Source organism: Halyomorpha halys, unplaced genomic scaffold, assembly GCF_000696795.3.
Source record: "Halyomorpha halys isolate HHAL.00 unplaced genomic scaffold, Hhal_1.1 Scaffold1678.1, whole genome shotgun sequence".
NCBI classification, from domain to species: Eukaryota; Metazoa; Arthropoda; class Insecta; order Hemiptera; family Pentatomidae; genus Halyomorpha; species Halyomorpha halys.
In genome coordinates, this window is record NW_027112464.1 from 95,530 (window position 1) to 111,936 (window position 16,407).

Genomic DNA, 16,407 nt, shown 5'->3' on the forward strand with positions numbered 1-16,407 from the left:
AAATAAAATACCTCTATTCTGGATGGTTTGAACAAAATAGTTACAATGTGATTAGTTGGTTAGTGAGAAATTTGGTTTTATTACATGAATGGGTTTAAATATTGCAGTTTACTTGTGTGATGTTCTTGAGACTTGAATGTTGATTCTTGTTTGAAAATGTACATGAAAGAAGGGTTCCTCTTGGTTCTTTTTCCTCATCCTCCCGCCGCGGCCGCCTCTCTCGTCTGAGTGTTTAGATTTACTCCCTCATGATTTATGAGAAGAGACCTTCCTGAAACGTACTGTCTCTTTCTTCACCTGTCCAGGTCAAGATGGCTACTCAACTGGTACTAACCCCTTTGTTTTCGGGGACCAAGATGGCTGCTCAGGCTTCTTACCGCATATCTTTGCCACTAGATGGCATCATGTTTTTCTATTCAGAACTGAGGGGGCGCCTTACTTAAACACTATTAATAGTAATGTTTCTTAACTTGCGGGAACCAATATACGGCAAGTATCATGGCGGTCCCAGGGGAATCTAACCGTGTTTTTATTTATAAAGAAGGAACTGTGTAATGTGGTGTCCTTGTAAATTTATTCGAAACTTACTCCTTTAATTTATTATATTTTTCTGAAAAAAATCATTGAGTGATTTGAAAATTGGGGGATTATTTTCAAAAGTTTTCACTAGATAAATTGCTCGTGGGGGCCTTCAAGACCCCCGCGGTTTTAGAAAAATTAATTATTTTTCATTTGACAATATAATTTCTGCGGTGGAAAAAAAAAATATCGAAGCATTATTCTTATCTATTTATTTATTTTTTTTTATTCTTTTAATTATAACATTGTATATAGTTAGGGGTGTCTTTTGTACGAGACTATACTCCCCCATAATCAACTGTAAAAATATATATATAATAGAACGGTTATATCAACCATGTAAGGCCCACCAGGCCGATCAGGTATAAATAAAATATATATATCTAATTGTTTATAGCCCTATTATGCCTAATTTGTTATTTTCATTTTCAAAACCTCTTATCCTGATATCAACTCCCATATAAACACTCTTTCCTCTCTCTATCGGCGCCCGGCTCATCATTTAGAACAGCGTATTTTTTTTTACTCCCCTTTTCCCTTTTTCATAAGCCATCAATAATTCCCTCAAAGGAGATTTCTGATCTCCTATAAGTGGCTCTGATGAAAGCTGGAAATTCTGACCGAAACATTGGCACTATTTAATAAGTTTTTAAAACCTATTTGTGTTATTTTCTGACCGCACCCCCTCAACCATCTTCTCTACGGTCAACTATCTTTTTTTTCTTTTTCTTTTTTTTTTTTTTTTTTATCCCCCTCCCTTGCCATTTCTGGCATACGAGGTGCGGGGGCAGTGGGGTAGTGCGCTGGGGTTTGCGCATGGCACTGCTCCCAAAGATCACCACACAATTTTTTTTATTCTTTTATTAATTATTCATTTTTTTTAATTTAAATATTGTGAGGTAATAGTCAATAGTGAAGCGATATTGAACGGCGAATAGGGAAATGTTGAGAGGTCCCTGAATATTCCCTTTCAATATTCCCATATTGAAAGGGAATATTCCGCTCCCTGGTGCTCAAATATACAGCCCAGTTCCAAGAGGCTAATATACAAGTCTGTGGTTGAGTCTATGACGACATATGCCTAGGAAACATGGCTCATTAATGCCACAACCTGCAAAAGGCCGTTAGTCACGGAACTGGAGTTTGATGGGCGAGAACTAGCAAAAAAATAAAAAACATAATTTAAACCAAAATAATAATGAAGGCCTAACGAACCCTAAGGTTCGATGCCGATACCACCAAACGCTCTCTGCATTCATCCTTCCAGTGATGCCCCTCCAAACCCAATTCTTCTAAATCAGTTTTAACGCAATCATCCCATTTACGTTTTGGTCTACCACTCGTACGTTTACCCGTCGGTTCAGTGTCTATTAACATTTTAGAGGAGAAAAAAAGGCAGTTATCTCATCCAAATTTGTGATTACTTTAATGAAAACTATGTATAATTAATGGTCAAAATTGATGAGTCTGCCAAGTATAGGTAGGGGAATAAAAAATGGTGGCTATTTCAAAATATTTTTCATTCGGAGCTCTATATCTTAAAAAGTAGGAACAACACAAGAAAACATAAGAGAACGTCATTTAAAGAAGAGTAACTTTACTAAAATATGAGCCCTAATAGAGTTATTTATCTTAAACAGTTTTTGAGATATAGCTATTTAAAAAGCAACATTTCTTAAAAATGTTGTATGGGACGTACTAAAAGATCAGTAGTTAGTCAATTTATATTGAAATAATTTTATCTCAAAAACCATTTGACGTACAGATGTCTATTAGCACTCAAATTAAAGCTAGTCTCATGAGCTATAAAGTAGTTTGAAATATTTATCTTCGTAGGAGTAATTGGTTACATGAAATTTGCTAAAATAAATTGATTTATAGTTGTTCGGACAAATTTTCATTTGCCAAATTCATGAAAACTACTATTCCTATGAAGGTAAAGGTTATAAACTTCTGCATAGTCCATTTAACCAGCTTTAATTTGAGTGCTAATAGACATATGTACGTCACATAATTCCTGAGATATAGATTTCTCAAAATAAATTATCTAACTACTAATCTTTCAGTAGATTTTTAAGAAATTTTGCTATTTAAAAAGCTATATCTCGAGAACTATTGGACGTAAATAACTCTTTTAGGGCTAATATTTCAGCATAATATTTAAATAATGCTCTCTTAGATTTTCTGGTGTTGTTGGTAGTTTTTAAGATATAGAGCTCGGAATGAAAAATAAATGTTTTTTTAAGGTTTTGAAACAGCCGCCATTTTTTAATCCCCCTACCTATACTTGGCAGACTACCGGGTGTAGGTCCCTTAATTCATCGCTGTGTAGTCTTCTAAATTCTCTCGTTAATTCATCCTTTTTCGGTCCGAATATTTTGTATAATACTTTATTTTCGAAAACCTTAAGGCGCTGTTCATCCCTTAGTGTAAGAGGCCACTTCTCGCATCCATAAAGACCAGTGGGAAGGATAATAGTTTTGTAAATTTAGATAGCGCAAGCTTAGCATTTTCGAAATTGAAAAATAACAAGCAGTTCCCACCTTGAACCTCACTTTTATTTCCCCATTAATTCGCTTTTTCTAGTTACCGTAGAACCTAAATACTTAAACCTATCTACCTGTCCAATCGTATTTCCTCCTATATCTATATCAAAGACATTGCTCGTGTTTCTACTGGTAACCATCTATTTTGTTTTATGCGTGTTTATTTTAAGACCTAGTTCCTTACTGGAGTTTATTACCGTGGTTGTATTTAGTTCTGTAGTTTCTTTGTCCTCTGCCAATAATACCAATTAATCATATAATAATAATAAATCATCAGCATACCCAAGCACCGGTATTTTACCACCCAAAGTTAAACCCTTTTCGGTATTCATCACACTTTTAATGACGTATTCTAGTGCTAGATTAAATAAGATGGGTGATAAAGAATCACCTTGTTTAAACTCGACCGGACCTGGAATTTCTCCGAATAATGATTACTGATTCGTACCTTATTACATATTTCGGTCATTCAGCACACCCGTACGAGCTTTTCTAACTGTTTTGGTATTCCCTGTTCAATCAGAATATTATACTTACAACTATAGAAGAAAATTCTGGTTCGATGAGCGCATCACATTACTCTCTCTTACCACCTGCCCACCGCTCACTTACGTCCCAAAAGTTTGAGTAGATTTGTAGACTCATATTGAAGTTATCGCTATTTTTTAGAAAAAAAAGACCAGGGAAGGCAAAAATTATGAACAAAAATTTTTTATTATTCTGTTTTTATAAAATTCGTATTTTAAGATTTCTCGAGGTGGGAAGAATATAACAAATTAACAAGCAATAACAAAGCCGTAATGAAATAAGGAAAAATCATCTCGGCTTTTACAGTTAAAAAATATAATTTTTCTATTTTTTCTTCTTTATTCGTAAAATGTATTAGTATTTTATATTTATTTTTTATTTTTAACAATTACGAATCCTTACAGTCCAAAACCCTTAATGCTCCTTACTTTGTCACAAATCAAGTCATCCATCATGACCTCAATATGTTGCCAATATGGCCAAAACCAGATACCATTACTTCCATGGAAAACTTCCCAACCACCCAAATCCACTTGTTTCTAACCTGGCTTCTCCTTCATTACCTAATAATCCTCCTAGACGTCTGAAAAGAAGATGATCTCGGGATCTTCTCCTCTAGAAACATTATTGGAGTTCTATCAATGAGTAGATTCTCTCAACCCGAAGAATGAAGCCCAGACTGCTGCAAGACATTCTTTTATAAATTTTTAATAAATATAAAATTAATTCATAGTCACACTACCTCTATTTACTTATTATTATTATTTTTTTTTCTCTCTTCCCTTTTTCAAATTAACTTGTTTCTTTTTACTACGTCTTACTTAGAAGACAATTGTTTGTTTTATTTAAGTGTCCAATATCATTATTTTTTGTTATTAATTTTACTTTCCTCTTTTATTAAGAAGCATTATTCTTATCTATTTATTTTATTATTATTATTATTTTTCTTTTAATAAGAACATTTTATATAGTTAGGGGTGTCATTTGTATGACTATACCCCGTCATAATCAACTGTTAAAAAAAATATATATAATATAAGTTATATCAACCATGTAAGGCCCACCAGGCCGATTTGGTATAAAAAAAAAAAAGAAAAAAAAGAGAGGTATTGTGGATTCTCCACATGTTTGTATCATGTCACTATCTCACCTACAGCAAATTTACTTGTTGTATATATATGTTATACAGTTGTAAATAACAATATATAAATGATTAAAAAAACAAAACAATTAAGACTGTTTATTTTTTTTTCAAGTAAACAAAATTAAAGATACTTTAGTAGACGATTTTTTTAAAAAACTTTTGACTATCTTGATGGGGATAAGATTAATTTATTAATTTCAACTTAATTCCTCATTGGTTCATCGAGTTTAATTCAAATAGTTAGAGCTGATTTGCGGAAAATCGATAAAATGCTAAAAATCGATTCTATAAAGTGGTATTTCAGGTCAGTCTAATTTCTTAAATAATCTGCTGTCAGATCTCATACATAAGGATGCTTTTAATATATAATTTCAACTTTGTTAGACTTTTCATTTTCGAAATGGGCTGTTCAAACACATGAATGGGTTAGGGGTTCAGTACTTAAAGATCAGTTTGCAAGAAGGCGATTTGTTCATGGTCAGTCTCAACCGTCAAATTTTTCCTGAATTAAGGATAAACCAGTTTATAAGGCTGAGTGGATCCCGGAGGACCCAAACCCACAGGAGTGACTCACGGCAAATTTGTTCCATGATGCCTAAAATGTAAAATAAGTGTAAAAATTTTCGATTTTGATAACTTAAATATTTTCCATTTCCTATATGAATACATAGGAAAAAAAAAGTATTTCGGAAATGAGGCGTGTAGCCTCAAAATTAGCTCTATCCAAATTAAGTACATTTTCAGGAAAGCGAAAAAACTTCCCATTCACATGTCGATCCGTTTTAAAAAAATTTTGTTATTCTTTTCGAAATAATTCACGTCCATTTTTTTTCCGTCTCCTTCTATGGAAAAATATTGAATAACACGTACAAATATAAAAATATATACAACAATAAGTTCTCAGCCCTTCTTTTACCCTGAGGTATTCTAAGGAGAGCTTGTATACGTCCACTATCCCTTCGGTTCTATTTTGTTTAATTAGACCCGTTTGGGCAGTTTACAAGGATCTAAACCACTGCCATATTTGTTTGGGCAGTTAGCTATTACCATATATAAGGTATATACAATCTCAAACATAGTAATAGCGAAACATTTCTGGGTTTGCTAGTAGGTATATTACAAACGACCGTACTCCTTGTGTTAATAGTCAACGTTTCGACCCATACAGCAGGTCTTCATGAGGGCTATACACTGAGTCATCCTTTTTTTTTTTTTATCTGAAGCAGCGAGATCATAAAAATTAATTTATATATTTGTTGCAGATATTTCTGGTGCTCTTGCTTCCCGGACTTCTCCGGACCTTATTGCAGCTTCGGCCCAATGTGTGAGCCTGGTAGCAACCCTTGCCTAAACGGAGGCATCTGCAGGTAGGTGGATTATAATAAAATAATTAATATTACATAAAAAAGTCAGAAGTCATCACAAGATGACTTTTAGGACTCTATGTAACTGATTTTATCTATTTGTTATAATTTTACTTTTAACTAAAGTTTTAATATGCTAGAGAATAAAACCGTTATATAGGAGATATGGGAGCAATGGAGGTTAAAAATGAACTTATCAAAACTACTAGCCAATATTAAATTAATATAATTAGCAATAAAAATTATATTATTAAAGGTTCAATGTATAAACAAGAAACTCCAAATAGTAGCATAAATAAAATATATTTCAATCAACAAAAAAAAAATATGTATATATAAATTCTTTAATAAAAGATTTTAAAAAAATTTAATGAAATAATTCATAAAATCCACTATTTTATCCACTACAAACGAAAAGTTATGATTAACTAATAAAAAATAAACATTATTTAAAAAGCAAATAATAAATATATACAGACTGATTTTTAGTAATTAAAATTAATAATTACTAATGAAATCTTTAATTTATGATCCTAAATACTTTCTTGAGATTGGTTAATGTTATTTAAATAAATAATTTGAATTTTATCCATTATAGTCTCAAAACCTTTTCTTTTCTTTACAATTCCGACGTTTTGGCCAATTCAGCCATCCTCAGGGACAATCTATCACAAAACTGCTTTCATTACATCTACGATACTCAGATAACTTCATCCAGATTAATTCAACAATTTCTGTATGAAACATTAAAACATTAGGTAACATATATGTTTTGTTAATAAGCATATCCTACATTATGTCTAATTACCTAATTAGGCAATTTAAATTATTTATTTAAAGAAATATTTAATAATTATTGATCTTATATCTCGTTAAATCTTCAATATGAAAATGTATCCTACACATTTTTACAATTAAAAAAAAGAAGTTTATTTTACAAGTCTCAGGACAAGTTTCAAGTCTGAGGACTTGAACTCAGGATTATATCTACCAGGAATAGTTATATAGTCTATGGAGACTGTACTGCTATGTTCCACTGCGACCTAAGCAGTAACAAAAGTATGTAATCAAGCCCACGGCAACTCTATGTGTAGTGCCGACAAGTAACTGTGAGAACTGACTTGTCCAAATTCCTTACACTAGAGAGGAATTCTTTGTTCCGCCGTGCCGCCCAAATACATTGGGGTTGCTACAATTCACAACGTACCCTCATTCCATAACTGGTCATATATAAACTACATATATTTAAAAAATACAAAAATAATTTTTTTTCTACCTTTTCCTTTTTCAAACAATAATCTAAATCAAATACTAAATACAATATATTTTCACTATTTTTTTTCATATTAGAATTTTATTCTATTTGTCGATTATGTTCCCCCTATTTCACTCTCAATTAAATTAAAAGAATTCATGCTTGAAGAAGTTTGTCGGGGGGTGCGGTCAGCAAAGAGCCGCACCCCCCGACAAACTTCTTCAAGCATTAATCTACGGTCAACTATCTACACCTCAAAAGAATTCATCATTAGATAGCAATGTAAAAATTGATCAAAGATATAATAGTCACAGTAGTAGATAAATTTAAAAAAAAATCAAATATATAAGTTAAAAAAACTAATATATATATATTTAAAAAACGAAACATTATTTTTTTAATTTTTAATACTACTTTTTATTTATTGATAGATATTACAATCTGCCACACAGTTGTGGGCCATAGACAGTAGTAATGAATGATCTCATACATACTAAAATAAAATAAAATCCATTAAATAAATGAATAAAAAAAAAAAACTCTCCTAAAATATATACAAACAGAAAAATAAACAAAACGAACATAATCAAACTATCTGTATGAAAAATAAATAAATAAAATAACATAATGATAAAATAATATAGTCTCTAGTCACATTTACACTCTAATATACAATATTTACACAATCGACCTGAGGTTCCCTGAGCCCACTCTATCCCCCATGAGTGAGGGGTAGAGCAGAGCTCAAAAGATCCCAGCGCATCCCTCTCGCCGCATCACTTGTAGTGAGTCAGTGGAGGCTGAGCAAGTGCGCTAAAGCCGTAAACTAAACGGCTTAAAAATTTTAAAAAAATAAATAAATAAGTTTAAACACAAAGAAATATAATCCGTAGTCCAAAGCTTATTCCCTTGCAGGTGATGATGTATGATACCCAAAGATTTAAAAATAATATTTCCCGCCAAAATCGCTGTATCCTCGATACTAATACCTTGATCTTCTAAGAATCTCCTTGTTTTATCTGGTATTGTTCTGCGAGATACAAACCAGAGGCCTCTCACGGTGAACTCTCTCTTTCAAGTTCTCGCGGAATTTTTCTTTAAGGAAAGGGACTCATTTTTCGTAAATTTATAAATTTTCCCTTTCTACTCAACCTACCTGTTCGAGATCGATATTCTCAAATCTCATAGTCGGTTCCAACATCAGAGCTGTGCCTCCAGTTTTAGAGAACAAAACAATATCTGCGTATCCGCATATGCGATCAGAAATTAAATAACATAAAAATCAGTGAAGACTAAAATGACTTTATTCTAACATATTTACTAGAACTACATGTTACATTAACTGTTATTGAGTGTCTCTCTTCTTGCTTAGCTATCTAGTCTAGGAAATATATATGTACACTTGAGAAAGGGGGTAGGAAGGATAGTGAAATAGGAGAAGGGGTTTGGACCAGGGGTCTGGACCACTCAGATAATTTAGGAAATTAGGCGGAGCCTAGAGAGCCTATGAAATTAGAAGTAAATATCTGGGAGGGGGAAAAAGGCGTGACTAGAATCAGGGTGACCAGGCTTCCAATAAATTGGGTGTAAGAGACCAAGGACTTGTGGGAATTGACTTAAATATGTTAAACATAAAATAGTTAAACTGATGCAAGTCCATTGTGAGATGACACCTTGTACCTGCCTAAGTGTCAGCCCTTGCTATTGATATAGAATACTAAGGGTTTGAAAGGGCTGTTAAAAGGGTCTCAGGGGCCTTCTTAGAACCTAGTCGTTTTTATTGGGTTCCTATTCTATAAAATTGTAAGGGAATGTGAACATATGCAACCATACGTCTAAAGGGGCTGAACCAAGGGCAATTGTTTAAATGTATAATACCGGTTCCTTAACTCACGGATCCGTCATTGTCAACGTAATAAATCTCGACGAAGCAGGTGAAGTATTTTTTTCCAAGAAACTTTATCAATTCATCTTTGACCTTCTGGTGTTGGCGTGTTATAAGGAGGGAGTTGTTGGGGTTTTTCCCCAGCACATGGGTTGCAGACTTTCTACCGCATCCTGGAAGTCATCGAAATGCTAGTTCGGGCGGCCAAAGATCTACAAGACCAACCGTATAGAGCCAACCGGAAAAAAAAGACTAAACATTGTAGGTAAATTATACGACTATAATCTAGGTAAAACTGATCCTTATTTTTTCTAACCTGTAATACCGTTGTAATAGCGCGTTAAAGGACTAAAAACCGAATTTTGTATTACTGGAACAGCCAAAATTTTCTTTTATTTTGATCAGTTGATATTTTACATTGACAGTTTTTAATTTAATTATATTATTTCAATTTCTTGAGACAAGGTAATTATTTATTAAATAAATCAAAACTTGTATCCTTTTTTGTCTCAACACTTTTTATTTTTCACCAGTCCAACGTTTCGGCCATTTTAGCCATCCTCAAGGACATCTTCAATTATAATTTCTTCTTCACATTAAATTTAGAGTTACTGTTTAGAGCAGGCTATTCTGCCCAGGTTTGCAGACCATTCAATTATTATAAGTTAAAAGGCAATTTTAAATTTAAAATCGTAAATATTTAATTCTTCTTATATAAGATTATCCACACAATTCACTACCATATACACAAACCATTTATAACAATATAATAGCCTGCAAAAGTAACTCTAAATTTAATGTGAGGAAGAAATTATAATTGAAGATGTCCTTGAGGATGGTTAAAATGACCGAAAAGTTGGACTGGTGAAAAATAAAAAGTGTTGAGACAAAAAAGGATACAAGTTTTGATTTATTTAATAAAGAGATTTATAATATTTATGGCTCGTAAATTCTGATTACTATAATAGATACTTAATAAACGCACTCAACCTTCCATTCACTACATAAAATTCATAAACACTTTAATAATCAGACCTATTTGGGCACATGGAATTGAGCTTTTGTGCTTCACTAAGCCATCAAATTCCTCTCGTATCCAATCCTTACAATCCAAAATCCTTGGTGTTCTTTATTGCATCGCAAATAAATTCATCCATGAAGACCCCTACTTCCTTGCAGATTTGGCCCGATATAGATAAATCTCCTTTCATTTTAAAATACTTACCCAAACCCATTAGTTCCTGATCTCTCATCCTTAAAAATCTTTGATGATCTTTCCAGGTGTTTGATAAAAATATGTCATTGGGATCTTCTAGTCTAAAGCAAGGGTTGATGTACCACCATTGGGTTGTTCCTTCTTTAGATTATCATGTGCTCTGAAATATTTATTATATTTACTTATCCTATTTTTTATTATTATTATTTTTTTTAATACAGTTTTAAATTTCAATAAAAAATAGTTTTGTTTTGTCGATAGCTGTAAAGAACATAAATATATACGTGCCCGATTTAATTGAATTTTATTTCTGAATTTTTACTGTTATGCAATTAAAATTAAATCTGTACTGCTAAATCCCATGAAGGGTCAGGGGTCCAGTATTTTGTAGGGTGGTAATTTTACTAGACCAACGGTTGTGCAAGGAGGTGATTTGGTCAGAATCACCCTTGACCGCCAGGTTTTTACCCATTTAAAGGTACTCGATTTAGGAGATTTGGTGGACCCCAGGAGGGCTCCAGAACCCAGAAAACAATTTTCTGCCCAACCGGATTCGAACTTGGGTCCTTGGATTTAGTAATCACGGGCCTTACCCCGCGGCTACCCGCACTTTTATACTATAAAAAAAGATAAAGTTAAGAATGTCGTTAAGAAATAACAATTGATGATGCTGTTGTAATACGATAAGGGAGTAAAGAAATAAATCCTATAATTAAAAGGTAATGAAATGGCGAAGCAGGTGGCGCTGTCAGTAAGCTAACGGATTATAATAAATTAATCTGTCAGGGCGATAATTCCCTTATTATGGCATCTCTGTGAATATATATCCGTCTTTTGTAACTGTCTGCCTTTATTACTCTCAAGTCTCTTGTTCAATTCGTTAACAAGTATATAAATAACTAATTCAATTAATTGTTTATTGTTTAAATAAATAAAATTATTATCAATTTCAGTCTCAAAACATATTTATTCACTTTACAAGTCCAACGTTTCGGCCATCCTCAGAAACAATATATATAAAACAGGTTTTATTACACATATCATCTTCAACAATTAACAATATTATTTATAATTTATCTTACCTTAACACAATTTTAGAACTAAATCATTTAAGAATACTTCATGCAGCCTATTCTGCCCAGGTCAATTCAATAAATTACACTAGAAGACATTAAAGCATTAGACAATCATATATTTTTGTTAATAAGCATTTATTAGATTATGTCTTATTACCTTATTATTTAATCTTTACATCAAATAAAATAAAAATTATTTATCAGTCAACTTCTTTATTAAAATTTATCACATCAATATTTGCAACCTTCTCTATACTCAGGTCTAGCATTTAAATTATTTATTATAACTATATTTATCTTAAATATCTTCTTTATTTTATTATTAAAATTCTTATCAAGCTTAATTATAACTGTCAACATTAAATTTATCCCATATTTTTCATAAATTAATTTACTTAATATCTCTGCATAGTGTTGGTTCAGATTCCTTGTATCTGTTTTAAACTTCACTGTATAATTAATATTTTTATATATGTAAAAGTATATAAAAATATTACCATGGAATGGTAATATTTTTATATATGTAAAAGTATTCAAGTATTTTTTTTTTTTAATGTATTATTTTCTTAATGTAAAATCATAATATTTTCAAAAACCAAAATATATATATATATAGCTGGACAATTTAGACAGAAAATTTTATATATTAATCCCGATTGATTTTTTGTTTCAATTCTGTCCTTCAATATACTATAATAATTTATTTAAATTTAGTTTTTATTTTACAGATATACTTTCTCAGCTATGTGAACTTCAGTGATAGTTAATTCTAATTATAAAATTATATTATATATAATTTTTCACTTCCATGGAACTGGTTATTATTGTTTAAATAAAAAAAAAATTATATAATTAAGTTTCAAAACATTATTTATTTTCTTAAATGTCCAACGTTTTGGCAAATTCGCCTCAAGGACAGTCTTAAAAATAAATTTATACCTCACGCCTAATAATTAAAAATCTTTTTGCCCAGGCCATTTATTGCAGTCAAATTACCCTATTATGTAACTTTTTTAAATCAATTTTTAGAACTTTTAATTACAGATTAACTTACACACTACTAAAACTTTCTTATCAAACAATATAAAAAAGGCATTTGGAGTTGAGCTTTCGGGCTCTACTAAGCCTTCGAATTCCTCTCGTGTCCAATACAATCCAAAACCCTTCGTAAAATCCTCAATGCTTTTTAACAAATAAATCATCCATAAAGACCTTAATGTTCCATTTGTAACAGCTCCAACTACCTAACCACCCAAAACCCATTAGTTTCTAACCTTGCTTCCTCTTCCATTTCTGACACTCTTCCGAGTCGCCTGAAAAGAAGATGATCTTCAGACACTCTAATGTTAAAATGTTAATAGAATGCTATAAATGGGTAGTCTCTCAAAACATCAAATTTACGAAATGTATTTTTATGTAAATTCCAATAAATAAAAAAAAATTAACATACATTTAAACCAAAACAATAAAATTAGACAAACAAAATGAAAAAAAAAAACACTTAATACAAAGAAAGGAATTATTATTATTATTAATATATGGGCGACAGACCATGGAGGCCTAAGTCGTCGCGCGATGTATTAGGAAATATATCACGCGTTTTTGACGTGTTTTTTTTTCGTAGGGTGGGTCCATCACTCCCACGCCTATTTTTTGTGAGAGCCATTCATTGGCTAAAGGCCTTCATTAATGTCCGGGGAGAGGCTGCAAGTGAGTTTTATAAAATTTTATGCTTCTAAAAATCCCGGATGGGACGGGGCCGAACTCGCAACCTTAGGTTTAGTATACAGGCGCGTTGCCCCGCTGCTACCGCATTCAGAATAATATACAGGCGTCAAAATTAGGCTTTAGAGCCTTAGAGTAAAGATGAAATTACAAAATAGAGGTGGAATTACAAAATCTTCATGAAATAAAATAAAACAATGAATTTGAAAAAATACAATTAAACATCAATTATTAATAGAATATATTAAAAAAAATGATAGAACAAATAAAATAAAACAACATGTCATATCATAAAACATAAGATGAATTCTGATAATAAATACGAAAAAAAATCAAATAAAATTAGACAAAAAAATAATAAACAAAAATATACAATTTCTGCTAATGTACATATTTAAAATTATAAATGAAAATCTGAGACATAAAATACAGAGAATATATAAAGCTTTTTTTAAACTTTCAATTGTTATTCTTCCGGAATTGGGTGGACAGAAGGTAGTCGAAGATACAAGATTTGAAGATTGGAAGGGTGTTAGAACTACGAATAAAGGAGGGAATAGAATTCCATATGGAAGAGGAACGGATGAGGAAAGATCTACCAAAGGCTGCTTGGGCAGTTACATACAATTCTGAAGGCCGTGAGCGGGTATTGCGTAATTTAGTCTAAGCGTAATTTTTAATAAAGTAATAAAAAATTGTGGGAAATATCTTGCTTTTTTCTACTCTTGCGAACTTGTAATATTAATACTATATCCTCTGTGACAGTGAATCCTTTAATATTTTGGTACTTACTCTCCATATATAAAACATGAATTCTCTTTATTCTTTAATCCTTCACTAATAGATACATATTTATCAAGTATTTCATTCAATAAGTTTATCTTATTCAATATACAGAAGTACTTATTTACAGGATATTTGTTATTATTTAAATTTTTCAGGATCGTAAAATTGTCTTTGTTTATTGCTTGATAAACAAATAAAACCGAGATATTTTTTTTAAATTATTTATTTAATGTAATTTACAACTGTAAAAAATAATACAATAGGTAAATATGTTGTATGTTTCATATACACTTGAAAATCTTGGGAAGGAACCACCCATTGGTGGTACTTCAAATATTAATTTAAATTAAACCGAGATTTAAATTTTTTTTTGACTAATTTAACCTCTTATTTTGGAGTATCATTTGAACCTCATCAAAGGTCTTACCCTTGGTCTCAGGTATAAATACAAATGCATATATAACACCGGCTAAGGTGAACACAGTGAAAGCTATATAGTTTACATAATATCCCAAACCGTCACCCACAACTTGGTACAGCTTCAAGGCGACGCAATTAAGGAAAGTCACCCACAGCGTGTAAACACCAGCAGCGAAACCTCTCGTGCTGTTCGAGAACAACTCTCCTTGCAGTGCTTGGATGACGCCTACTGCGATGGGTGCAGTCAGCATGAGGAAAATTATACTGACGTAAGGAACCCATACGTAGTCCGTGAGATCCGTATCAGTCATCTCCTTGAGGTAGTAGAAGATCCCCGTGACCAAGAGGCAGAGTACAGACAGTCCTCCGAAGTATATTATGATCGGGCGCCGTCCTAACCTGTCCGACAAGAAGCCAGAGACGATTGTGGCCAGGAGAACCGCGGCTCCAGCCAGGATGGACATAAGGTTAGCTGAGTTTTCGTTTCCGGACAGCGTGCCGAAGATCTCCGAGACGTAACTTAACAGAGTACTCAAACCACACAACACGTAAACCATCGCCATGACAAGAATGATGGCGAGAGCCTTCCTACCCGAAGGAGTTGCAGTTACGTCCTTCCAACTCCCTTTGTTCTTCTTCTCCTCGAGAATGGACTGTTCTATGGCTACCAGATCTGGTTCTATTTCTTCTGGCAGTTTGTTTTCGAGCCAAGCGAGTGCTTTGGAAGCTTCACCTCGCCGGTTATTCATCATCAAGAAGTACGGAGATTCCGGGCAAAAATAAAAAGCTATCATAAACACCTGAAAAGATAAAATTAAATTATGAATTTATAGTTTTGTTATTCACACACACAAAAAAAAAATAAAATCAACACTATTAATTTTAATTACTGTTTTTGGTTTACCTTCTTAATTCTGTAAGGGATCCTTACGTGGTCATCCAATTTTTTTTTTTTATAAATTATTCTTTACAACTGTACTAAAATATATACAACAAGTAAATTTGCTGTAGGTGACATAGTGACATGTTACAAACATGTAGAGAATCTACCCATTGATAGAACTCCAATAACATTTCTAGAGGAGATGATCTCGAGACCATCTTCTTTTCAGACGCCTAGGAGGATTATTAGGTAATGAAGAAGAAGCCAGGTTAGAAACAAGTGGATTTGGGTGGTAGGGAATTTTATCATGGAAGGATTTGTATCTGGTCCTGGCCAAATCGGAAACATATGAGACATTGAGTTTAGTCGAGCCCCAAAGCTCAACTCGGTATGTCCAGATAGGCCTTATAATAGTCATGTAGATCAGTCTTTTGTAATGGATTGGAAGTTTAGACCGTTTGTTTAATATATGTTGTAATAGTCGGATTCGACGAGCAGTTTCCTGTCTTTTCAGTTTTGTATGAGGATTCCATGTCAGTCGTTTGTCGGGGGTATTCCATCCAAATTTTTAAAAAAATTCAGGAAGGGGAAAAACTTTCCATTGCCAAGGCTATTAGTTTCGAGACATTTTTGATATTTTTATCAAAAGAACTAAGGTCTATGGTTATTCAGTAATTTTGGGTTTCTGAGAATTTAAATTTTGGATGGAGCTGGGCAATCAACTGCAATTTTCAATGCAATACACTGAATAATATTATTGGAAAAATCAGAAATATTGTTTTAATTAATAATAAAATACACCATTTTTTTTCTCGGTGAATATTCAAGACAAGAGGTAAACTTAAACAATTTTTGACAATTTTAAATAAAATTAAAAAAACAAAACAAAAAAACTTGAAGTTAATTAGTGCTCGTAGATTCCGACTATTGCAACATTTACTAGACAAACGGTCTAAATTACCAATCCATTACAAAAGACTGATCTACATGACTATTATAA

General features: G+C 32.3%; 2 protein-coding genes across 2 annotated transcripts in view; one reads left to right on the top strand and one right to left on the bottom strand.

Annotated features, from left to right (window-relative positions):
• Window positions 1-12,343, top strand: part of LOC106690360 (uncharacterized) — a 65,201-nt gene extending 52,858 nt beyond the window's left edge. Inside the window, exons 4-5 of the mRNA XM_014435774.2 lie at window positions 6,060-6,164; window positions 12,322-12,343. Coding sequence (XP_014291260.1) covers window positions 6,060-6,164; window positions 12,322-12,343 — 127 coding nt within the window. The remainder of the gene's footprint in view (window positions 1-6,059; window positions 6,165-12,321) is intronic.
• Window positions 12,344-13,667: 1,324 nt separating this feature from the next.
• LOC106690361 (facilitated trehalose transporter Tret1) lies at window positions 13,668-15,324 on the bottom strand (the record flags this gene model as incomplete). Its single annotated transcript, XM_014435775.3, is given in 1 exon segment — window positions 13,668-15,324. A coding segment is annotated over 1 exon segment (846 nt), but the record flags the coding sequence as incomplete, so codon positions are not given.
• Window positions 15,325-16,407: the final 1,083 nt, after the last annotated feature.